The sequence below is a fragment of the Tasmannia lanceolata genome, unplaced genomic scaffold (genome assembly GCF_043159265.1).
Source record: "Tasmannia lanceolata isolate RefF3 unplaced genomic scaffold, GAP_Taslan_0.1 ptg000019l, whole genome shotgun sequence".
Taxonomy (NCBI): Eukaryota; Viridiplantae; Streptophyta; class Magnoliopsida; order Canellales; family Winteraceae; genus Tasmannia; species Tasmannia lanceolata.
This window is the reverse complement of record NW_027518696.1, coordinates 11,310,370-11,334,731: the sequence shown is the minus strand read 5'-3', so window position 1 is coordinate 11,334,731 and position 24,362 is coordinate 11,310,370. Positions and strand designations below refer to the sequence as shown.

Below are 24,362 nucleotides of genomic sequence, written 5' to 3'. Positions count from 1 at the left end.
TACTTTTTTTTTTTAAGAAGGCAACAGAATATGTATATATAGATGAATAATCAGAATCGAGATGGTCCTGAAGGAACAAAGAGAAAAGAAAATGGAGCTCACAATATACTAGTAGTAACATTTAGACAAATACTTTTGGATTCACACAAATACTCTCTCTTTCTGCGTGCGAGTGTGACTGTTTTCTCTTCCCCCGGCCCTTTTGAGTAAAGGTAGAGGAACATCTGGCGCTGAAGATGAGGATGATCTAGATGTTGTGGGAGAAGTGGTGGATTGAATGTGTGGAGATGACTCATTTCTTCTTCTGCATGGGTTCCTGAGTGGTGGAAATGTGATGAACATTTCTTTAGTCATGGATATAGTTTGCATCGACGGTGGAGATGAGGGTCGATTACCTTAGTTTAGTAGATAATATCATCCCATAGGTGTAATCTTTGTGCTACTTGTGATCCAACATAAGATCAATTAGACTGTTGTTCCATATCAATCAAAGATTCAAAAGACGGGCCCCGTGACCATGCCCTATCAATGAATTCCTCTAAAAACTATTCATGACCCAATGTCATTAATATAGTGTCAAGATGGATTGAATCAAGGCCGCCCATCCTTTTTGGGCGGGCCATGTCTAAAAGATCACACAATCCAAATCGTCCGATTTTGGAGTGAGGATGCCCCCCACCCTAGGAAGAGCTGTTGGAGATACACCTTTCTTTTAATCAACGTTTTTTTGGGAGATGAATTTCTCACCCCCCCACAGTAGGATTATGCGCCCCCCTGTAATGTGTTTCTTAAATGTGAAGGAATGGCATTGTCGTGAATACGGATCAACCGACTCCTCCTAAAGGGCAAGACCATTTTCTTATGTCTAGTAGTGTAGCCTCTAGGGTTTTGAGCCCTTCCCCTTTTTCCATTTCAGTTCAAAATCAATGGCAACTATTGTAAATAAACCCAAAATCAGGCGTAATCTCCCACCTCCGAATCTGAGACGCGCTTTAAAGGTCTCTCTCTCTCTCCTTACAAAACCTAAACAAAAAACGAAACAGATTAAAAACCAAACCCTATTTCTAACCGCTCTTCTCTCATCACTCCTTCGTAAATCTCCTCCTCTTTCTCTCTATCTTTTTCTCAGGTATGATGTTTTTTATTTATTTTTTTAACTTCTAGGGTTTTGTTTTTCTAGACTTCGTTTTGGTTTTATTCTCGATTTTTTTTTTTTTGTGTGTGTGTTTAGGGTTTATTCGATCGAAGCAGAGATGTCTCTGAGGCCGAACTCGAGGACAGAGGTTCGTCGGAACAGGTACAAGGTAGCCGTAGATGCAGAAGAAGGAAGGAGAAGGAGGGAAGATAACATGGTGGAGATCAGGAAGAACAGAAGAGAAGAAAGTCTGCAAAAGAAGAGGAGAGAGGGTATGCAGGCTCAGCAATTTCCAAGCTCCGTTCACGCATCGGCCGTTGAGAAGAGGGTAATTGTCTCTCTCTCTCTCTATCTCTATCTCGTTTTGTTGATCTTTATAGTAGTAGTGTTTGATTGATTATATTGATTGTTAGATCGGTTTTGGCTTTTGATCTAGGGTTGGGGTTTAGATATTTTAAAAATTGTGGATTTGGGATTTCGTTTGGGTGCGGATCTGTGTTTGATTGGATCGGTTTGATTTGTTAGGGTTTCGGTTTGAGATATTGGGGTTTTGTTATATTGACCTTTTATGCAGCAATTACTGTTAAATAGCATATTAGGGTTTTTTTTTCTTCTAATGGTTAGATAGCATATTAGGGTTTTTTTTTGGGAACTAGATAGCATATTAGGGTTTTTTTAATTTAATTAGACAGTATATTAGGGTTTTTTCCATGGTTAGATAGCATAATAGGGTTTTTAATGGTTAGATGTTTTTAATGGTTAGATAGCATATATGGGTTTTTTTTCCCAATGTTTAGATAGCGTATTAGGGTTTTTTTTTTTTTTTTTTTGAATTAGATAGCATATTAGGGTTTTTTAATGGTCAGATATCATATTAGGGTTTTCAATGGTTAGATAGCATATTAGGGTTTTTTTTTTTTCTTTTCTGAATTGTTAGATAGCATATTAGGGTTTGGAACCTGACTATTCCTTCTTCATTCATTTGATAAATTGCAGTTAGAAAGCCTACCGGCTATGGTGGCGGGCGTTTGGTCAGAGGATAGTACGTTGCAGCTTGAAGCGACAACACAGTTTCGGAAGCTGCTTTCTATAGGTATTTGACTTCATCTCTTTGGTTATGTTACTGTTGTACTTTCCCTTTTCTCTTGCTATCTTACTTAATGTAAAATATCTTCTTTTCTATTGTAAATACCTTTGTTAGAACGTAGCCCTCCAATTGAAGAAGTTATTGCATCTGGTGTGGTTCCTCGTTTCGTTGAATTCCTTGTGAGGGAGGATTTCCCGCAGCTTCAGGTCTGGATAAACTTGCTTGTTTGCTTTTTTATTTCCTGAGTTTTGTGTTTTTTACTTCTAAATATTATAAATATTTTAATCTTGTGTAGTTTGAGGCGGCTTGGGCTCTCACCAACATTGCATCTGGAACCTCGGAGAACACCAAGGTTGTAATTGATCATGGTGCCGTACCAATTTTTGTGAAGCTTCTTGGATCTCCAAGTGACGATGTCCGTGAACAGGTATTTTAAATTAGGTTCTTGCTTGGCTTGGTACATGTTCTCTATTTGGATGCTGCATATGTGTTCTGCGATGCTCTTTTGGAATCTCATGAGTCAGATAAATTCTCTCTTGATTTCGTACCTACATATGTTGATTAGGTGAAATTGGGTTTTTGATATATACCCTTCTCTTAATTGTAGGCTGTGTGGGCATTGGGAAATGTTGCTGGTGATTCTCCCAGATGCCGAGATCTTGTCCTAAGCCATGGTGCCTTGGGTCCGTTGCTGGCACAGTTGAATGAGCATGCCAAGCTTTCTATGCTAAGAAATGCCACTTGGACTCTATCCAATTTCTGCAGGGGCAAGCCACAGCCACCTTTTGAGCAGGTGGGGTTGAATGCTATTTTTAGCGGGTATGTTGCAATTTCATGCTGGTTATTTTACTTGTACTATAATGTCTATGAATTTTTCTACAGACAAAGCCTGCACTTCCAGCGCTTGAGCGTCTTATTCATTCAAATGATGAGGAAGTCCTTACGGATGCCTGCTGGGCACTCTCGTACCTATCTGATGGAACAAATGACAAAATCCAAGCTGTTATTGAAGCAGGTGTCTGTCCTCGTCTTGTGGAGCTTCTTCTGTAAGTTTTTTTGTCCTTTTCTTTTCTCAAACATTTTATATTGACCTGTGTAGGTTGTGAATTTCTGCCTTTCTTATATGCATTTGACTAGAAATCTGGAACCTTTTTCTTTTTTGTTTCCTTTTTTAGGCACCCGTCTCCATCAGTGCTTATCCCTGCTCTTCGTACTGTTGGAAACATTGTCACTGGGGATGATATGCAGACTCAGGTAATGAAGTTCTTGATAGCTACTTTTATTTAACACTATTTAAAGTCTTGGAATTTATATATACTTTCTGGTAAATCAATGCTCATTATACTTGTCCTTTCACAAAAATATTAGTTTGATGCATCCTTTTGATTTTGTCATTTTTGACTTTAAACTTGAAATCCTTTCATCATATAGAATATCTATGACGCTTCCACAAATATCGAGGAATACATTACTTCATGTGGATAACTTTGTTTGTATCTATAAATTTCTATGATCCAGTATCACCTAGTTCTTTATTAATAGTGTCTTGTATTTGCAATTTTAAATGCTTTTGATTTGATGAGATGAATGCTTCATCTCTTTTAGTTGCTTATGATTTGTTGTTTCATTTGAACTTCATTGTTTAATATATGAAATGATAAGGCATCAAAATTAAAAGTCAATTAAATGGATCCTGGCTCCTAGCAGTCACATGCGATCAACGTCTGTTGTATCACTTACCATCAATTGTCAGTGGCATGTTGTGGACTTGTTCCAACATCTTGTCTAGTGTTTTTGGTTTATGTTAGTATCTTCTGATTCAATCATGTTATTTTATTTTGTTTAGTTCTTCTGACTTTACAACATACAGTTATGTTTGTTTTGCATTATAATTTAGTTGTTATGGTATCACGTTGTTTTCTTTGACTTTGAACTTGGCTGCTATCTAAGAAAGGATCTCAATTTTTCTGCGATTTCCATTGTCTGGCTGGTAAAACTATGGTTCGAAATATTGGTCAATACGAATATGTGTTGGCCTTATAAATCGAGTGATAGGATATGGAGCCTTTATTGGGGCTTGCAAAAACAGAAAAATGCGTGTATCGCGCGATATGGCCTATATGCACATTGATATGAACGACATATGGTTGATATGATCGATATTGGGTCAATATGAGTCCATATCATGTGATGTTCACTTAAATACAATGAACTTTCTTTTAACAATTAACATAGACCGGCTAGATTCAACCGTGAAAAACATGATGCAAAGCGTTAATCGATGGATCAAAGCCGAAGTCGCGAAGCTTTGAGATTTTCTCTTTCAAGGTATAGCCTTTTTTTAATGGATTAGTGGTAATGCATCGATATTGTGCATGAGTTGTTCGATATGCATGTATGATACACGTTTTTTTTTTTTGAATGATGGTAAATTTTATTAAGAAACAAGAGGAAGCTACACGACCGAGGAGGTCAAAAAATGGAAAAAAAGAACTGAAAGGAAGAGAAACAGAAAAGAAGAGAAACAAACAAGATGGGTCGTTGGGGTGTGGATCAAAAAGCCTATCTTTGTACACTTTTATGAGCGGCAATCGGTCAGCCTTGCTTTTAGCCGATCTTCTAACATGATGGAAGCGAACGTGGTGCGTGTATGATACAAGATTTGAGGAGATCTTGATGTTATTTATGCTGATTTATTGTTTTCTTGTCATTTTTCTATTATTTTCGTAAAATCTCATCTCTGAATGATATCCTTCTTTGTTTAGTGTATCGTTGATTGTTTTTACACTTACTATTAGACTAGATATCAAGTTATGTTTGCATTTGATTTTTCTCTATGATCTGTGGACACAGACATGAGCGTTGCATGTCGACACAGACACGGAGTGTCGGACATGGCAAACCCTCAGAATATGGAAACCCCCAAAATATAGAAACAGGGAAACGGTTAAAATACAAAATATATGATTTGTAGATACGGATTCGTGTGTTGAGTTTCAACAAGGATACGAGTTGCTGACATGGCAATATCTAAAAATTTATCAATGCTGACATGTACATACATATAAAATTACTAATTACTATCATAATTTGTAAACATATAAGTACGATATTCATTTAACAAACTACTAAATCTTAGAATTAATCAACTATAATCTAAAACAAGGGAATTGCTAGTGTCCATCGCAAAAGGCATTCCGCGGCTGGTCTGTCGCACGTCAGACCAGCCACCTCATGAATGAAGACAATAGCTTTTGTCTCTATTCACGAGGTGGCTGGTTTGACATGCGACAGACCACCCACGAAAAGCCTTTTGCGATGGACCTTAGCAAATCCCCTAAAACAAATATGAGATAATCAAATTATTAGGCATTCTTCAATTTAATCTAGTTCTCTTCCATCCCCAATATACAACAAGAAAGGGAGACCAATATGATACAGTGAATAAGAGTTAAATATTAGTTAAAGAAGGGCTAAAAGACAAGTTTATAATAAAAGAAGACTTAATAATAAAAGAGGTAAATGCGATATTCAATGTCACAGTTGACACGGTAGGAAAACATGTTCACATGCCCACATTAAGTCTAACACTTCTAGCAATGGCTTTAAAACTGTCCAAAGGAGTGTCGACACGTGTGTCGGCAATAAATTCAAAGTGGTGGCTAAATCATAGATTTTTCTTCATTTTATTTATTTAAAATTTTTTTCATCATAATTTGTTTATTTTAACACTTCCTATTTAAAAAATTTGTCAAGTTATGCATGCTTATGCTCTTTCTTCATTAATTATTTATTTTTTGAAAAATTCTTTCATCATAATTTTAGGGAAATCATATCAGCACAACTTTCTCTTATGTTCAATATTTTAGAAATTTTGACTTATATTTGTGTAGGCTCTTATGTATTTACTATTTTTTAATAAATTTTTAATGGTGGGACCTGTAAGTTTCTCATGCAGTTATTTTAATGTTTTTGCTATTTTATTTGATCATTTGTCATTAAAATTGTTTTTTTCTGCACTTTTAGTTCTAGTAGCAACAAAAAAACTTTTAGACAAGCAATCGAAATGCTTGCCAGCACTATGTAATTCTAAAAATAACATTAGTTTTATCAAATAACAGTCTTCAATTGAAGTAAATATGCCAAAAATCATTCACGGTAAAGTAAACACAAAAAAGATTGTAAAGTAAACACAAAAAAGATTGTCGAAATATTGCATATACCTTTCGTTTTTGGGGAATGAGAATCTGTTTCACCTAGTTCGCAGGCATTTCATCCATATGACGGATTTGTACTATGAATTTGACCTAGAAGGATTGTTCTGGCCTCCTCCTAAAACGCTGACCAATACCGGTGTTTTGAACCTTCATTATAAGCTGAGTTCCGAGTTGAACACACCAACTTACTCGAATAAATCAACTAGTAAGCTTCCTTGACATTATAAAGTTGTTACGGTGGTTACCTTAGGGCGCGTTCGGCAAGGCTTCTCATTCTCGCCCAATTAGATTGGCGAGAAACGGAGTGATGAGTATCTTTAGAAACAGTTATTTATCTCTTTGTAGAATCCTATCTTTTAGTCGAAAAAGTAGGCAAATTTTTAGAAACGGACCATAGCGGGTCACACAGGAAAATTGGATTTTTGAGATTTTTTTTTTGGCTTTCGTCATTCTCCTCCCCTAAAAAAGGGAAAAATCACGTAAAAGAATAGTTGCCGAACATGCCCTTACTTATCAATTCTATTTGGTTACGGCCAAAGTGCTCAAAGTTTTATGAATTCCATTCCGGAATAAATAACTGCGCACCATTGGAAACAAAATGTTTGATGCGGAATTCTTATGGGCTGTGAGTGGATGTGAAATTGCAGCAATTGATAGAAAATGGATTAAGGTTTGTTATAGGTAAATATAGAAGGGGGTTTCATGAGTTTGACTTGTGGGTTTCTTTTCTCTAATCCTAGTATTAATGGATTTATCAGTCCTAGTGTTGGCTGGAGTTTGGGTTTTTTTTTTTTTTTTTGAAAATGTTGGCAGCAGTTTGATTACAAGAAGGATTAGTACTTTGCTTGTACTAGGACATCATGGAGTCTGTAATACCAAATTAGGAGTTTTATTTTTGTTACTTTAGTAAGTCAAGTGACATGTGTCAACTTATTAGATATCAGCAGGGTACTTATCTTCTTTGGAATGGGTGATTAAACAGTTTTGACTTCCAATAGAACAGGAAGTCTACTAAGACACCCCCCCTTGGATTTTCGTGGGGCTTAGCCTGTACATTGTAATTGGAGATCGTGAGTTATATGCTGGTCAATGGTGGTTTAGTAAGGGTGAAGATCGAGGGCTATATGCTGCTCAATGGATTGGATAGCTCGACAATGTTGGCCGATATATGGTGGTTGGGTAGGTTATGGAGGGCTGAAGCTGGTGGCAGGTTTGGATTGACTCAACTCAACTCAACTCAACTAAGCCTTTGTCCCAAACTAGTTTGGGTCGGCTAATGAATCCTCTAGAAAATTTTCATGAAGAAGGTGAAAGGATCTACCCGGATCAAATTGACTAAATCTAATCCTGACACTAGTTGGTTCGTCTATATGGATCATCTTCTTCCATTATATCCTATCCAAGGTCATGTTCTCAGCCTCAAGTCTTTTCCTCACTGTTTCTACCCAAGTTGTTTTCGGTCTGCCCCTACCTCTTTTTACTCCAACTTGGCACAAGTCACTTCTTCTCACCGGAGCACCAACGGCCTACGTTGGATATGCCTAAACCATCTTAAACGATGCTTTCTCATCTTATCCTCAATTGATGCCACCCCCACCTTTTTACGGATGTCTTCATTTTTAATTCGATCTAACCTTGTGTGGCCGCACATCCATCTAAGCATTCGCATCTCCACTGCACTCATCTCATGCACATGCTGCTTCTTGGTGGCCCAACATTCTGAGCCGTACAACATAGCTGGCCTCACAACTGTGTTATAAAAGTATAAAACTTTCCCTTCAACTTGGTAGGTATTTTATAGTCGCACAGAACTCTTGAAGCATGCTTCCACTTCAACCAACCTGCTCTTATTTTGTGGTTAACATGCTCATCAATCTCTCTCCTTTCTTATGTAGGATTGAACCAAGATAGCGAAAGATATCCCTCTTAGGTACCTCCTGTCCAATCATATTTACTACATCCTCGCCCCGCCTCCTTACATTACTAAAGTTGCAGTCCATTTACTCTGTCTTAGTCTTGCTGAGTCTTAAACCTTTGGATTCGAAAGTAGTTCTCCATAACTCTAACTTAGCATTAACTCCTACTTTGGTTTCGTCAATTAATACTATGTCATCTGCAAATAACATACACCACGACACCTTGTCCTGGATACCCTCTGTAAGTTCATCTATAGCAAGAGTAAAAAGATAACGGTTTAGAGCTGAAAGAAAAATAAAAAAGAAGAAAAAGAAGAAATAGAGTACTTGCATGCAAATTAGAGGGCTACTAGGGCCTCTAAGCAAAGTTGGTACAACAAACAAGGGGGACAATCTCAGTACAATCCATTAGATAATATAATATTAGAATTGTCAATCATATTCTTCAGTTGAAGTAAATATGCCAAAGATCATTAACAGTAACTGTAAACACAAAAAACATTGTCGAAATATTGCATATACCTTTCCTTTTTTAGGCAATGAGAATCTATATCACCTAATTCGTATGCATAGCACCGATATGACTGATTTGTACCATGTATGTGGCCGAGAAGGACTGTTTTGGCCTGCGCCTAATACGCCGACCAATATCGGTATTTTGGACCTTCAGTAAAAGTTGAGTTTTGATTTGAACACACCAAATTACTAGAATGAATCAACTAGTAAGTTTCCTTGACATTGTAAATTTGTTGTTACGGTGGTTACCTTAGTTGTCAATTTTGTTTTGTTACGGCCAGAGCGCTCGAATTGTTCTGTATTCCGTTCTGGAATAGAAAACAGAACACAACTTGAAACAAAATGTTCGAGGCATAATTCTTATGGTAGGTGGATGGGAAATTACAGCAGCTGATAGAAAATGGATTAAGGCCTGTAATCCACACAGAATGGGGGGTTTCCATGAGTTTGACTTGCTCTAAAGGGGTCCTAGTATTAATGGGTTTATCAGTCCTAGAGTTGGTAGGAGTTTGATTACAAGAAGGATCAGTACTTTGCTTGTACTTGGACGTCATGGAATCCATGTAATACTAAATTATGAGTTTTATTTTAGTATGTTTAACAAGTAAAGTGGCAGTGTTGTCATTGGAATGGGCGATTACAGAGTTTTGACTTCCAATAGAATGAGGAGTCCTACTAAGACACCCCCTTGGATTCAAGGTTTTAAATTTCGGTTTTAGTTTTGATTTCGGTCGCCAAGGAAATGGAAACGTTTCAGTTTCGGTTGGAAATTTCAGTGGGAATCTTGTAAAATAAAGGAAACGTATGAAAACATTTGCAAATGATAGAATTTAAAGATGAAACTTTCAGAGATGCTAGAATAAGCACAAGTACACACTTAGAAACCATCATATACGCAAGACAACCATCTATAATGGTTTAAAAACATCAAACACCTAATGACATGCACTGTCTTGCATGTTTGACAATTTAGTAATTACCAAATTTCACATGTAATTCATTTAAATATTTATAAATATAGATAAATGGATCTGAGGGAGACTTAGATAGCTTATCTGAGCTAGCAAGTATAAATAGGGTAGGTGCCTATGTTGTTTGGGTTATGTTAGATATTGGTTCTATAGGACCTAACATATAGATAGGGTGTTCCTAAGAAATCATCTCCATAGGATCATGCTATCCCTTGATTTGTGGAGGTTTAAAATGGACGGCTACAAAATGGGTCCATTCTGTGCCTGCATAGATCGAATGGTTAGGATGATCCTATGGAGGCATAAACATTTCAGTTGTTTCGTGTCGGTTTCCTTGTAAATTTAAAACCTTGCTTGGATTTCGTGGAGCCTAGTTTAAAAATGGTAATTGCGATTGGCCTCCCGAACTAATGGATTGTATTGAGAGTTTCTCCCAAGCTTGGTGTAATACCTTTGCTTATAGGCCTTGGTAGGGTAGATGATGGAGGACTGAAGCAGGTGCTGGTTGGTTGGAGGTTTGGATTATTAAAGAATTATAAAAGAGTGAAGAAAAAAAATACTTGCAGGCAAATTAGAGGAGGCAACCTGCTTTTGAGCCCTTCATCATATACCCTCCTACCGTCCATTGATCAACACTGTTGGGCTGAAGGTTTTAAATTTCAGTTTCGGTTTCAGTTTCAGTCATCAGTGAAGCTGAAACATTTCAGTTTTGTACGATAGTAAGAAAATTTTCAGCTAGAATCTTGTAAAATCACGGAAACATTTCGGTATGCATTCGCGGCCGAAATCTAGGTAAGATTCTTCACCACTGATTTTTTTTTTCTTTCTATTTTTGTCGTTTTTAAGAAATATATCTTAAAGGAATTGTGTTCTTTTCTTTTTCTGCGAGTGAAGTATGACTTTTTTTAGGGTTTCTGTTGAAATGAAAGTCGTTTTTATTTTAATCTGAAAAGTTGCATGTTTCGCATATTTTGACCGAAACATTAACGGAATCCCAAAATTTTTGGGGAAATTTGGTATTTTTCTGATCAAAGTGGATTTCATTTCTGTATCTGTTGAAATCAAATATTTCAGCTGGAAGTCGATATTTTAAATCAAGGTTGATCCCTCCATCATCTGCCCCATCACCAATCCATCGACCAACACATAACACTTGATCTTCACCTTTGCTTACCCACCAAGACCCCACAACTCCTCTATCTACGACATGCTCAGAACCCTGCAAATCTTTTCCTTTTCTTCATTTTAAAAAAAATTTCTTTTATCATAATTTTATTTTTATTTTAACACATTCTATTAGACTACATCGATCAAGTTATCAAGTTATGCATGTTTTGTTCTTTTCTTCATTTTTTTTATTTTTAAAATTTTTTTTCATCGTTATTTTAATCTTTATTTTATTTAACATATGCTATTTTAATTTTTTATCATACAAAATCTACATGTTATGACCATGATCCACATGTATTTTGGTATCTCTGCTCATTTTTATGAACTGTTTTACTTTTATTTTTTGCAATTTATTATTTAATATTTTGCTATTTTTAAATTGCTATTGAGCTAGATCTACATGTTATGAGCATGATCTGCATATATGTTTAATATATTAGAAATTTGTTCCTAGATTTGTGTGTGCTTAATCTTATGCATTTTATGATTTTTTTAATGGTGGGACCTGCAAGTACTCATGCAATTATGTTAATGTTTTTTCTATTTTATTTGATTATTTCTGTAGTTAATTTTTTTCTACACTTTTAGTTCTATTAGCATTGAAAATTTGTTAGACAAGCAACTAATAATACTTGCCCGCACATTATAATTCTTAAAAATAACGTTCGAATTATCAAATCATAGTCTTCAAGTGAAGTATATATGCCAAAAATAATATTTGCACATACCTTTCTTTTTTAGGCAACGACAATCTTTATCATGCACATAGTTGGATCGGTAAAAAGTCACCGATATGACTGATTTGTACTGATATGGTCGAGAAGGATCGTTTTGGCCTCCATCTAGTACGCTGACCAATACCAGTATTTTAAACCTTCAGTAAAAGCTGAGTTCCGATTTGAACACTCCAACTTGAATGAATCTACTAGTAAGCTTCCTTGATATTATAAATTTGTTGTTACCTGTGGTTACCTTAGTCATCATTTCTGTTTTGCTATGGCTAGAAAGCTCGAAGTGTTCCTCTATTATGTTCCGGAATAGGAAACAGAACACAACTGGATATGATCAAACATTTCCAGTTACCCTACCCCATTGCCACACCTTTTCTTTTCCTGACCCTCTTACATGCTAATGTCACTGTTACTCTAGCCTAGACTCTTAAACCTAATCCCCACAGTCCTTTTTCTTTTGAATAGCAAAATTGGCCCACCTAAACAATTCCTTTTCTTTTATTTGAAAATGATACCCAATTTTATTGAGCAGAGCGACCGAGGTGGTCAAGATACAAAAGAGAACCGCAAAAACAAAAACAGTGCGATTGACGAAAAAGGGCCTAGGGGGGAAGATAATAAAAAAGAGCTAGGTCATCCTTAGAAGCTCCCTCTTGTGCAAGACGGTTGGCCACTTGTTTAGCAGAGCATCAGACATGATGAAAGGACCACGAAAACTGAGCAATCCAATCAAACATCTCGTCAAATAAATGGTCAAACCCCCATGGTGGTCTTTGTGATTTCTCGAGCCATCTTATGACATTAGGACCCCACCATTGCTGGCCGTGCCAAGGTTGCCAAAGCTCGAGACATCGAAATTCAATTGTACCATTTTTGGGGCTGGCGGAACCCATTCTTGAGCCCTTTTTTTGCCTCATGACTGCCGATCCACACACATCTCCATCCGGGCCAAACATCCTATGCAAAAACAAATTTAAAGGAAGGGTCTTCCGCCGAGAAATCGTGAGCGCTAAAACTATAATAAATAGGAAATCCGAGATCCGAGAAACATCTTTGAATACTCTGGCATTCCTTTCCCTCGATAGCACCCCGATGGTAGCATGGAAAGACACATTCCAGAGCGTTTTTCCTTTCTGTTTCCATGGGACTAGGGACCAACATTGGAGAAGATTGACCAGCTTTTTAGGGAATACCCAAGACATACCAAATCTGCCAAGTAACTTGCCCCAAACTGCTCTAGCCACCCACCAACGCCAAACAATTCTTACCAGAGTCAAACCTATACCTTTTGAATATTAAACAATTTTACCCAACATTAAGCCCATATGTCTTTTTTTTCCAGATCTCTATTCACAGGCTTTAAGCTTCTTGGTTAAAGGTTTCATTAGAGACTTAAATATGCTGCAGAGTTTATTCGCAACAGTTCATTGCCTCTGTCACATCCATTTACATTTCAAGGCCTTAGACATCTTTTGAAACTCCTAATAATATCGTCCTGAAATTGTTACCTATCCAATTTTTTCATAGAACTGAATTTATTTCAAACTGAAACCAGACTTTGTGAATTTCTGTGCAGGAATAGTTGACGCCTGTGGACTGTCTACCTTTTGAAACCTTACCACCAGTCTTTTCTACAACCTAAAACCACCTGAGTACCTTTCTCACATACCCTGAAATATGTCTTTCTTGTTTCCAATTGACAGTATACAATTCCACGACTGTTACATACACAATAGTCCTTTGCATTCTCTGATTTCAATTTGTTTAAAACCTTATTTCCTTACCTTGATCAAGACTGGTCTTTTCATATTTGTTGGTTTTCGTTTGTCAATTGGCATTAGTGCTACATATACAGTGTCTTCCCATTTCCATCCCGCATCAATGAGATTGATACATCATTTGCTCACATCAGACTCGTCTGGGGCGGCTATGTGGCTCTTTTTGTGATGAGAATATGCAAATTGATTCGTTATGATTGATGATTTTTTTTTTTTTTTTTTTTTAAATTTAATTTTGAGTTAAAGTTTAACCCAAGTTTTGTTTGGGCCCCCTGGTAAAGGGAAAGCATGAGTATTAACATGAGAAGTTATGTAGTTGAGAAATTGGTATTTTTGGGCTCATATTAGTAACTTGTAAAGTTGTAATAGGAGGCCTTAATTGAATTCAATGTAGCAAGTAGAGAGTCTAATATTAAAAGTTTTTTGAAGTTGGTATCGTAGATTCCTTGTATAACATGCAATACACTTCAAAATTTTATTTAAGGCTGCTTTAAAATAAAATCTAGGCTTTATTTAGGTTTCTTTAAGGCTGAAATCGATCCTATACCCATGGTTTGGATTAATTATGTTTAGGTGTTTCAGGTCAAATTATAATTTACAAATGAAGTTTTGGTGTTCTTTTCAAAAGGTTAATGAATCATGCTGATTTCCCTAATGGGTTTTGATTTTTATTCTATTTTGCTTAGGTTTTGAATTTTTTGTCGGTTTTAGCTCTAGCATTTTTTGGAAGAATCTATTGGTTTGTGTGAAATGTGTTGTTTTAGCTCTAGCGTTTTTTTTTTAAAGAATCTATCTATTGGTTTGTTTGTGTGAAAATTCAATTTCTAGTAGTTTTCTTGAATGCTTCACATGATTTTTTGGGATAGTCGGTCACTGAGAATGTGTGATGAAGGTTGTTAGGATTGTGACTGCTGTAGATCTCATCTCATACCTTTCGGATATTGTGGAAAGCTACCAGATGCCACAATATTGGTGTGTCTCCATGCTGCTTTGTTGTATACTTTAGTACGGCACCATGTCATGCATGGGAAGCACACTCTCGGCGCATATTGGCTTAGGATTGTGAGAATGCGGCTCACTGATGATGTCCTTTGGAATACGTGCCAAGTGATGAGTATCTGAACCACTTCTGTCCCGTTTGTCTTTTTGGTACACATGTAATGAACATTTCAAATGGCAGATGTGGCTTCTATGGGGCATGTTGCCTGTTCCATTGACTTCTTGACTTCTGTGGTATTGCTGATCTTTGCCACTAAATTTTATGGATATTGTGGTCTTTACAATAGGTTTTGTAACGCTTTTCTCTCTGTTCAGAGATTTTATCAGTAGCTTGTTCATTCATCAATTTCTTGTTGTCATGCAAATGATGCAAGCTCAATGTGAAATGTTTCATGCATTTCTATGTGGTGCTTGAAATATGTTTATTATTGAAGTGTGGCATTTTTTTCATAGTTAAAAGTGCATGATTGGCCATTGGATCTCTTCATCGGCATGTTTCTATTAACTTGAGAAGATTGGTAGTCTTAAAAGCATTAAAAAATAAATTAATCAGATCCAAAATGAGCTGAAAAAATTAAGCATCTTGCAGTCACAAATTTTGATGGCTAAATTGCGTATTTGTACCTACTCTATGGTTGAGCTAAATATTTCAATTATTTCAGCCACCAACATCCTGTTGTTACCTAATTAGGCTAGGGCACGCAGTGTTTGTTTTCCTGCTTAATGTTTTTAGGCTTCATTGGGCATTTGGTGTCCAACCTTGGCCATGCACTGCTTGTTTTCCTGCTTAGTGTTATTAGGCTTCATTGGGCATTTGGTGTCCAAAGTCCAAACTTTCAGTACTTACATACTTTGTGGTTGTCTTTGCCAATGTTATTGTTGCTTCTTTTTTTTTTTCTTGCACAATATGTTATTGATATATTCTTTATTATTATTTGTCAGTATATCATCAACCATCAAGCACTTCCCTGCCTGCTAAATCTTTTGACACACAATCATAAGAAAAGTATCAAGAAGGAAGCTTGCTGGACCATCTCGAACATCACGGCAGGGAATAAGGATCAGATACAGGTATGTAGTTACTCTTCTCTCTAGCTTGCACTGATGTCATCTCAAGCCCCTCTTTAGTTTTCAAACTAATGTTTGAAAATTTTATATTTTATTAGTGGTTTTTAAATGCATTGGTTCTTTTGACCCCGTAGTGTTGCTTGTTATATTCTAATTATGGGTGTGCAATTTGAAAATTCTCAGGCTGTTATTTCTGCTGATATCATCGGTCCTTTGGTCCATTTGCTTCAAACCGCTGAGTTTGATATTAAGAAAGAGGCAGCATGGGCTATCTCAAATGCAACTTCTGGTGGCACCCATGATCAAATTAAGTATGTGCACGTCTAATCTCAGTTTTGTTTTATGCATGAGAAAATGGAAGTCTATGGCTACCTAGATCAGTTAATTCTCATTCTTTTATTATCTTATTCTTGAAAGGTACCTCGTGAGCCAAGGTTGCATCAAACCATTGTGTGATCTCCTAATTTGCCCTGATCCAAGAATAGTCACGGTCTGTTTGGAAGGTCTTGAGAACATCTTAAAGGTCGGGGAAGCAGAGAAGAATGACCTGGGTAACACTGGGGGTGTCAACCTCTACGCACAGTTGATTGATGACGCCGAGGGGCTAGAGAAAATTGAAAATCTTCAAAGCCATGACAATACGGAGATCTATGAGAAGGCCGTGAAAATCCTGGAGACATATTGGTTGGAAGAGGAAGATGAGCCATTGCCTCCAGGTGATGTTGCTCAATCTGCTGGGTTCCGTTTTGGGGGCAATGATCTCCCTGTGCCTTCTGGTGGATTCAACTTCAGCTAGAGGTAAGCTGTATAATCCCAAAATAATTGATTTATATTTCATCTATAGTTTGACATATCCCTTATTTTTAGTCTCTTTTTGCTTCATGGAAAGCGTTGGAATTGAGCCTCTTGCTTAATTGATTTAGGCTTTGTTCTTCAACTTTGAGGTCAGAGGTTCAAGCCCAGCTTACCTACCCGGAAAAAAAAAACGTGGATAGTATTTTCCTAATGGAAGTTTTATACATGCAAATTTTGCAGTGGTTTGGGCTGAGCTGCTATGTATGGTGTCCAGAAGGGAACGTCGACGGGATGTAATGGGTCGGTCGGGGAGTCGGGTGATGGTCGGTCGGGGAGTCGCGTAATTGGGAGTCGCGTCGTGTTGTTTGGTCCAGTTGCAGGTTTGGTTGAAGAGGTAATGAATTGGGTCTTTCTGTGGTGGTAGAATAAAAAAAAAAGTGGGGGTCCAAGGAGGCGCTAGAGACATGCTGCATTTTGTTGGTATGTTTGGGGGAAATGATATGTAGTTTGGCTTTTTATAATTTCTACCCGGAGGGGATTGATTGTAAAACAGGGTCATCGTTGCCTTATGTTGTCCCAAAGGCGATGAAATGTCTTGTTTTTTTTTTATTGTTATTATCGGTTTAGTCTTGTAGTAGCTCTGTAGCTACTACAGAGTCGAGTGTTGCAGATTCAAACCTTTTCCTAGCAGAATAGTCGGGTTATGTTACTATCAAACTTTTTTTGAAATGGAAAGGTGAAGTATTCTATAGGTCTTTGTTTTCCTCTTGTCAAAAAGGTAAGGTTTGGTTGGTTTGGTGTGAAGCAATTTTTCCTATAGTTTCCTGTAAGTTTTAGAGGTTTTAATTTGCTGATGCTTTTTTTAACTAGCAAGCAGAAATTGCCCTGACCCGAGGCCACGGGAAGTTACGAAGCGGAAAAAGCTTGTGGTTTCCAATTTAATTTTACAAATTGGGTAAAAGTAGTAGTGAAAATTCGAAAGTGGGATTGTTAGTGGAGGGTGACTTCTATTTGCTATGTTTTGGTATTGTGATTCATTGGTTTGAAATTAAGTAATGCAAGTACAGACCCTAAGCAGGCATATTACTGCTTGAAACAAGTTCATGTAGCCTCTAGTTTCTAGGTTGACCCATCTTAGTCATGGAGGTAGTAGAGACCCTAAGCAGGCGTATAATTGTGTGAAACTACAAGTTCAGTGAACAAGATCTTGGTAGTAGAATTACTTGTGGATATCAATGCCATGGAATTCTTTTACCAAGAAAATGCATTTTGTCCTTGTACCTAAGATGCCCATATTTTTAAGGGACCCGGTATTTACTTTGAGGATTGTCAATCAGTGATGCTCAATAAAGGGATATAAACAGGGACAGTAGAGTACACACTGTACTCAATAGGATTATAGATGCTCAATATGGAATACACTACCCTAATAGGGGGAATATTTAAGGTTGTCCCCATCAGAATTTAGACTTACTAAAATGACTCATTGTTTTTGGGTATAGCCTTCTATTGGGAATTGCTAGTTGCAATCATCAAAGTCATGTGTTAAACACACAAGTCAAAATCGGCCTCATTAGGTCTAGGGAGTTTACTTCATATGTGTTGGTGCCAAAATTTGCTCAGGTCAGATGTGGTTTAGGATAACTTCAATTAGTGTGCGTCCTGCTCTCAAAGAACACACGTTAGGGGTTGCGTTAGGAAAGCTGCTGTGCTAGGTTCGGGTTCTTTCTGTTTTGCTTGGGGTTGCTATCCTTGGAGGATGGGGGTAATGACCAACTCCCCCTTGTTTCCTAGGAGACGAGCTTGGTTGCCAAAATACAGTAGGTGCCATGTGGGTGGGTGGACGGATATTACCTAACAATTTGCACGCTGGACAAAGTACTCTTGAGTCACTTTTGAGGCTGCTACTGAAACGGAGATTTGTTTTATAAAAATTAAAGAAAATGAAAACAAAGAGGGTTCTCTAAAGACTGCTTGAATCCCGAAAATGCTAAAACATGGTGAAAATGACACAATCGTTGGTCATTTATTGTTGGGAAAATTATTTTTAAAATGCAAAGTTTTGATGAAATTATGAATAAGGGCAGACTTTTGAAAATCATGAGAGGGGTTGTCTGGTGAGTAGATATGTTTTAGGACAAAATTACCCTTCTTGCTTTTCCCTCCACCTTTAGGCACATATTCCAATGCCATTTCACTTAACTTTTTCACTGTTTATCTTCTTCTTTCACAAGCCTTCTAAACAGTAAAACTCCATACCCATTGCTATTGCCATTAGAAAAAAAAACTCCATTGCCATTGCCATTAGGAAAAAAAGTCCATTGGTTTTCTTTAATTTGCTTTGGATAATAAACCTAGGCTTTGTTCACTTGCGTTCCTAGGAAAGCAAATCCCTAGAAAAAAGCTTATTTTTTCCTGACAAGACCTTGATAAGACAGAATTCTAGTGTTCACTTGCTTTCCAGGGAAAATAGAATTACACATGTGGAATATTTGCAAAAAAGCAAAAAATGGCATGGAAAAGCCCATTTTCCCACGGGATTTCATTTCCTAATAAAAACACACGGATTTCGTTTTCCTGGAAAACTAGTGCAAAAAGAAGGGCAAGCAGTTTCCCTGGAAACCTTTTCCAACGCAAGTGAACAGTCTAGGGAAACTTTTTCTTGCATAGATTCCCTGGATTTCTTTTCCAAATGCCACGTCAGATTCCCGGGAAACATTTTCTTTTCCTTTCCCGGGAAACAAGTGAACAGAGCCCTAGGGAAATGTTATCAGTTGTATATTGATGAGGGCACTTCTCACTTTATTAAAAGTACGGTATGACCCACACCATAGGATGATCCAAACCGTCCATTAGATGGGCCATGGCCTAAATAAGTTGTGCTCCAAAAATCATTTCCATAGGTCGATCCTAACCCTCCAATCTATTGAGGGTTAGGATCAACCCTCTAACATTCAGATCGGAGGGTTAGGGTCAAAATATGGAAATGATTTTTGGGGCACAACTTATTTAAGCTGTCGCCCATCTAATGGATGGTTTGGATCATCCTATGGTGCGGGCCATACCATACTTATAATAAAGTGAGGAGTGCCCTCAGCAAAATACAGTAGTGCTGATAACATTTCCCTAAACCTATGCTTTGGTATAGGGCTGCAACAGGGTCGGGTTGGGTCGGGTTTTTCAAAACCCTAGCCCAACCCTGGATCCCATTATCTCGGCCCTGACCCTAAGTCAGGGCCGGAAAACCTCAACCCATTACCCGCCCTACAGGGTATTGTGCTGGCTCTGGCCCGCCCTGATTGGCCCTGATTGGGCAGGGCCGGGCCGGCCCTAATTGACCCTAGTGCAAATACCTGTAAAGAGTGCCAAAAATAAAGCAACCACTTATCATATGGAACAAAATGATCAATAAACAGAGAAAGGGAACAAAATAAGACAATATGAATTCAACAACATGTGGGCAACATAGACAATTAATAATAATAATCTAAAGAAACGTCAAGCCAAGATAATAGAAAACATTAGCAAAAGAAACATGCACAGATGGTTCAATTCTATAATAGAAAACTTAGGGTCGGGCCGAGTCAAGGTACCCGAGGCATTAACCCAAAACCCGCCCGACCTGAGTCAGGGTAAAAAAAAATGAACCCTGACTCGCCCTCAGGGTTAGAAAATCCAGCCCTGACCCTGTTCGGGGTCAGGGCGGGTCAGGGCTGACAGGGCCAAACTTGCACCCCTACTCTGGTATGTTCATTGTCCTCCATTTTTATTTGGATAATAATGGAACCACTCTTTCCATATTTGGCCGGTGGTGTACATGTGTTGGACAGTGATAATATATTTCTATGGTGATATCAATATTTTAGACCATGTAACCACTATACTTCTTCTTTTGGAACCACAATTTTGATTTTGGCAGCACCTTTTTAAATCTTGGAACCACTATCTTGAAAACGGAACCACTATTTCTCACTTAGGAACCACCCATTTCATACTGAAACCACTCTTTTGATATTGGAACCACTATTTTTATAATGAAAAAGCCACTCTTTTGATATTGGAACCACTCTTTTGATATTGGAACCACTCTTTTCATCATGGAACCACTCTTTTCATATTGGAACCATTCTTTTCGTACTTGACCCACTTCGTTCGGGAGTCTGAATGACCTTTAGGACTTCCGATAGGAGTCCAGTAGTTTATGATGGAAGTGGTACCCAATCGGGAGTTCGGTGGGAACAATCGGAAGTCCGAGTCAGACTTCCGATTGGGTACCATTTCCATCACAAACTACTGGACTCCTATCGAAAGTCCGAAAAGTCATTCGGACTCCCGAATGAAGTGGTTCCAGTATGAAAAGAATGGTTCCAGTATGAAAAGATTGGTTCCAATATCAAAAGAGTGGTTCCATTATGAAAAGAGTGGTTCAAACAGAATGTTAGAACAACTTTAGAATGTTAGAACCACTATTAATAAGATATTAACCACTATTATACTCTCGGAACCACTAATTAGTGGTTCCAAGTGTCTACATACTGATTATGAGTGTGTAAACTACTATTGATACATGCATGATCACTTTTACGGCTAATAAAATACTATTAGAATGTAGGAACTATTTAATGAATCGAAACCACTAAATTGTGGTTCCGAGGTCTAAATAAAGGTTTCAAAGTATACATGGTTGTTCTGAGTGTTTAAATAGAGCATCTGATTTTTTATAATGGTTAGAACCATTGAAACAATATTAGACTGTATGAACTACTATTTACACTCTTGGAACCATAATTGACAGGTTCCAAGTGTATAAATAGATGTCCTTAGTGTTTAAATAGTGCCTCTTATTGATTAGATAGGGTCATGAGTGTGTAAAGTGTGACAACTATGCCTACTCTAGGAACCACTATTGATTGGTTTCGAGGAATAAATAGTGGTGCTGGGGTGTAAATAGTGGTTCCGAGATTTAAAAATTGGTTCTGAGCCCTTGTAACTTGTGGTTCTGATTGTATAGATAGGAGTTCCGTTCTGATTTGCCTCTACACATAGAGAGAGAGGTCAAAACAAACATGTAAGCAAACAAAGAGAGCATTATAAAGAGGATGAAAATAAACCGTATCGTTGTAAACAGAAAAAAAATGCAAAGAACATGTAAAACCTAAGCAAATGGAGGACAATGGACCTACCAGAGCATAGGTTTATCGCCCAAAGCAAACTAAAGAGAACCAATGGAGTTTTGTTTTTCAAATGGCAATGGCGATGTAGCTTTTTCCTAATGGCAATAGAGTTTTTTTCAAATGGCAATGGCGATGGAAATAGAGTTTTTTCCCGTTTGGAAGGCTTGGGAAGAATAAGATAAAAGGTGAAAAGGGTGGGTGAAAGTGCATTGAGATTAGTGCCTAAAAGGTGGAGGAAAAGCAAGAAGGGTATTCTTGTCCTAAAACCACTCTGACGCCCCTCTTTCATGATTTTAAAAAGTCTGCCCTTGATTCACAATTTCAACAAAACTTTTCATTTTTTTAATAATTTTCCCTTTATTATTTGAACCGATTTCTGCTCGAAGTGTTTGCTCTGTTTGGTTGCCGTGTTTTTTTTGTTCCTGGGAGTTATGTGGGAGAAAAAAAATACCCTGGGAGATAGGTGGGAAAAAAAAAGTCCTAGAAGTATCCTAGTAAAATAAAAATCCCATGTTTGGTTGACCGGATTATGGTGGGGAAAAAAAAAACCTTTGTTTGGTTGCTTGAACTGTTGGGTAGAAAAAAATTCTTCTCAAGCTTATTTTTGGTTCCCGAGTTTATTTTTGTTCCTGGGGTTATCTTGGGATGGGATGAAAAGGCAATCATTACAAAAGTGGGATTAAAAAATTCACCCCACAAGTAATCATTACAAGAGTGGGATTAAAATAAATCTAGTGCTAAAAGGCAACCAAACATGGGATGGGACCAAAATTTAACTTACTCTCCCACATAACTCCCAGGAACAAAAAAAACCCGGCAACCAAACAGAGCAGGGTGCCCTCGCAAAAACCTGATGAAAGGGAACCCAAATTGGTGGAACGTGACCAAAGTGGATTTGTAACATGTAAAGTCAAAGAACATTAAATGGACTCTGGTGACATTCCACCAATGGGGGCACCCTTTCATCTGCTATTTGCAACGGCGCCCTTGAGTTTAGCATTCGTCTTATATTAATGATCCTTGTCCATGTGTGACACTCCTTCACACACTCACATTTTTGCTTTGCGTCTTACCTCATCGATTGTGATGAACCCCTCTTTATCTAGCAGCACAACATGTGTCAACTGATTAAGAAAAAGTTTTCCTACTTTGGTGGGAACAATATTAAGTTTAGAAGGAACCAGAAAATCATATCTCCTACTAATGAATATACTCTTAGGTATTTGACTTGAGTGCAAAACAAGTTTATCCTTGCCGTCTTTGAGATGAATATTTGTTTCCAATATAGTTTAAACAACATGTGGTGGGACTTGCTACTATAAACCTGTCCTGTTCCATGATCCTTCATCCAAAATCAGATCTTTAACGCAGAAGTTTAAATTGCTTTTATTTCTATCTGAAACCCAATCTATAAGAGGCTTGCATTCAATCCACCTGTCTACCCGGAAACATGTTTCCTTGACCGTTAATCCAGTTGTTATTCCCTATATATCCACAAATCTTTTACTTTGAGAATATCTCTCCATTCTTTTGATACTTCTTTCAGATATTTACATCTAGGAAAAATTGCCAAGGGGGGGCACCAACATACAAGAATTGTGGACTGGGGACACCCTTTTCAAAAATTGTTAAAGAGGGTTGATAACCCCCTTTTGAGAGTTTGATAACCCCATTTAGAGGGTTGGTAACCCCCTTTTAGAGATTTGATAACCCCCATTTCGTCCCTCTCTAACAACTTTTCAAAATTGTGTCCCCCTGCACAATTCTTGTATGTTGGTGTCACCCATTGGCAATTTTTCCTTACATCTAATTAACCTGCTCAAGTTTCACCTTGCCTAGAGTGATATGACTTGATTTCATTCCATAATGATAGGCTTTCGTTTCATATAGATGATCATATTCAATGTGTGACATTCTTTTTTCACACACATATGCCTACTTAGGGTCTCCACCCCCAGCCCAACATATAAAATATATCTAGAAAAGGATTTTTAGTCTCCATCCAGTGTTGTCAACACTAATAAGTTTATAATTAAGAAATCATAACACCATATGTCCTGTCAAGGGCTCTCCATTCTTAGGCATTTGACTTGATTGCAACACTAAGAGCAATATAAGTAGTCTAAAATAAAAATGCTTGATTTACAATGTCTAGAGAAACACCAAACTACTTGTGAGAGTAGGCCTGATAACATAAAGAAATTCAACGAGAGAACTCTTCCACCTAAGAGCATGATGTGGAAGTGTAGGGTCTCTTCTACATTCAAATACTACAAATCCAAGTTGCTGGAGATGGCCTTTTGTCAAAATACACAACCCACGACTTAAAAAGATGCATCCATGGTAAAATTAGGGAGCTCGTTTAGTGACAATGAAGTTCAAAAAGAGTGCATTGAAGAAGCCATGTTTTTGGGAATCCCACCTGTTTCACACCCGGCCACGCCTTTTACATATAAGGGCATTTTAGTATTTTCACCCACGCTGTCTTTTGAGTTTTTGGGAACCATCCACATGTGGTGACTCCCTTAATAAATTATCATCATTCAAACTCGGATACTGCTTTCGCAAATAATGCAGAGTATGAAGCTTCTTTTGCAAACTCTCCTAGCTAGTGATATTGGCACGACATTTTTTTTATGTTGGGACCAGATGTCAATGGCTGTTACAATACCCCAAAAAAGCTCTCATATGTGTTTTGAGATACCCGTTCAAAACACAATGGTGCGGATATCAGTAGCGTATACATATAGTATCTATAACCCATTAAAATAGAAAAAAGAGGGTGCATATATCAAAATAAGAAAC

General features: G+C 37.5%; 1 protein-coding gene across 1 annotated transcript; it reads left to right on the top strand.

The window, feature by feature from the left end:
• Positions 1-980: 980 nt before the first annotated feature.
• On the top strand, positions 981-17,140 carry LOC143852634 (importin subunit alpha-like). The gene is made up of 12 exons (XM_077362117.1): positions 981-1,129; positions 1,232-1,463; positions 2,132-2,228; positions 2,337-2,428; positions 2,518-2,649; positions 2,830-3,015; positions 3,105-3,268; positions 3,398-3,476; positions 15,463-15,591; positions 15,772-15,899; positions 16,006-16,386; positions 16,624-17,140. Exons 2-11 carry the CDS (start codon positions 1,254-1,256, stop codon positions 16,382-16,384), a joined length of 1,596 nt encoding a protein of 531 aa, XP_077218232.1. The 5' UTR covers positions 981-1,129; positions 1,232-1,253; the 3' UTR covers positions 16,385-16,386; positions 16,624-17,140.
• The last annotated feature ends 7,222 nt before the right edge of the window (positions 17,141-24,362 follow it).

Coding starts and splice junctions, on each gene's coding strand:
- LOC143852634 (XM_077362117.1), top strand. CDS start 1,254: ATGTCTCTGAGGCCGAACTCGAGGACAGAGGTTCGTCGGAACAGGTAC. Junction 2,229..2,336: donor TCGGAAGCTGCTTTCTATAG/GTATTTGACTTC, acceptor TACCTTTGTTAG/AACGTAGCCCTCCAATTGAA. Junction 15,592..15,771: donor GGAATAAGGATCAGATACAG/GTATGTAGTTAC, acceptor GAAAATTCTCAG/GCTGTTATTTCTGCTGATAT.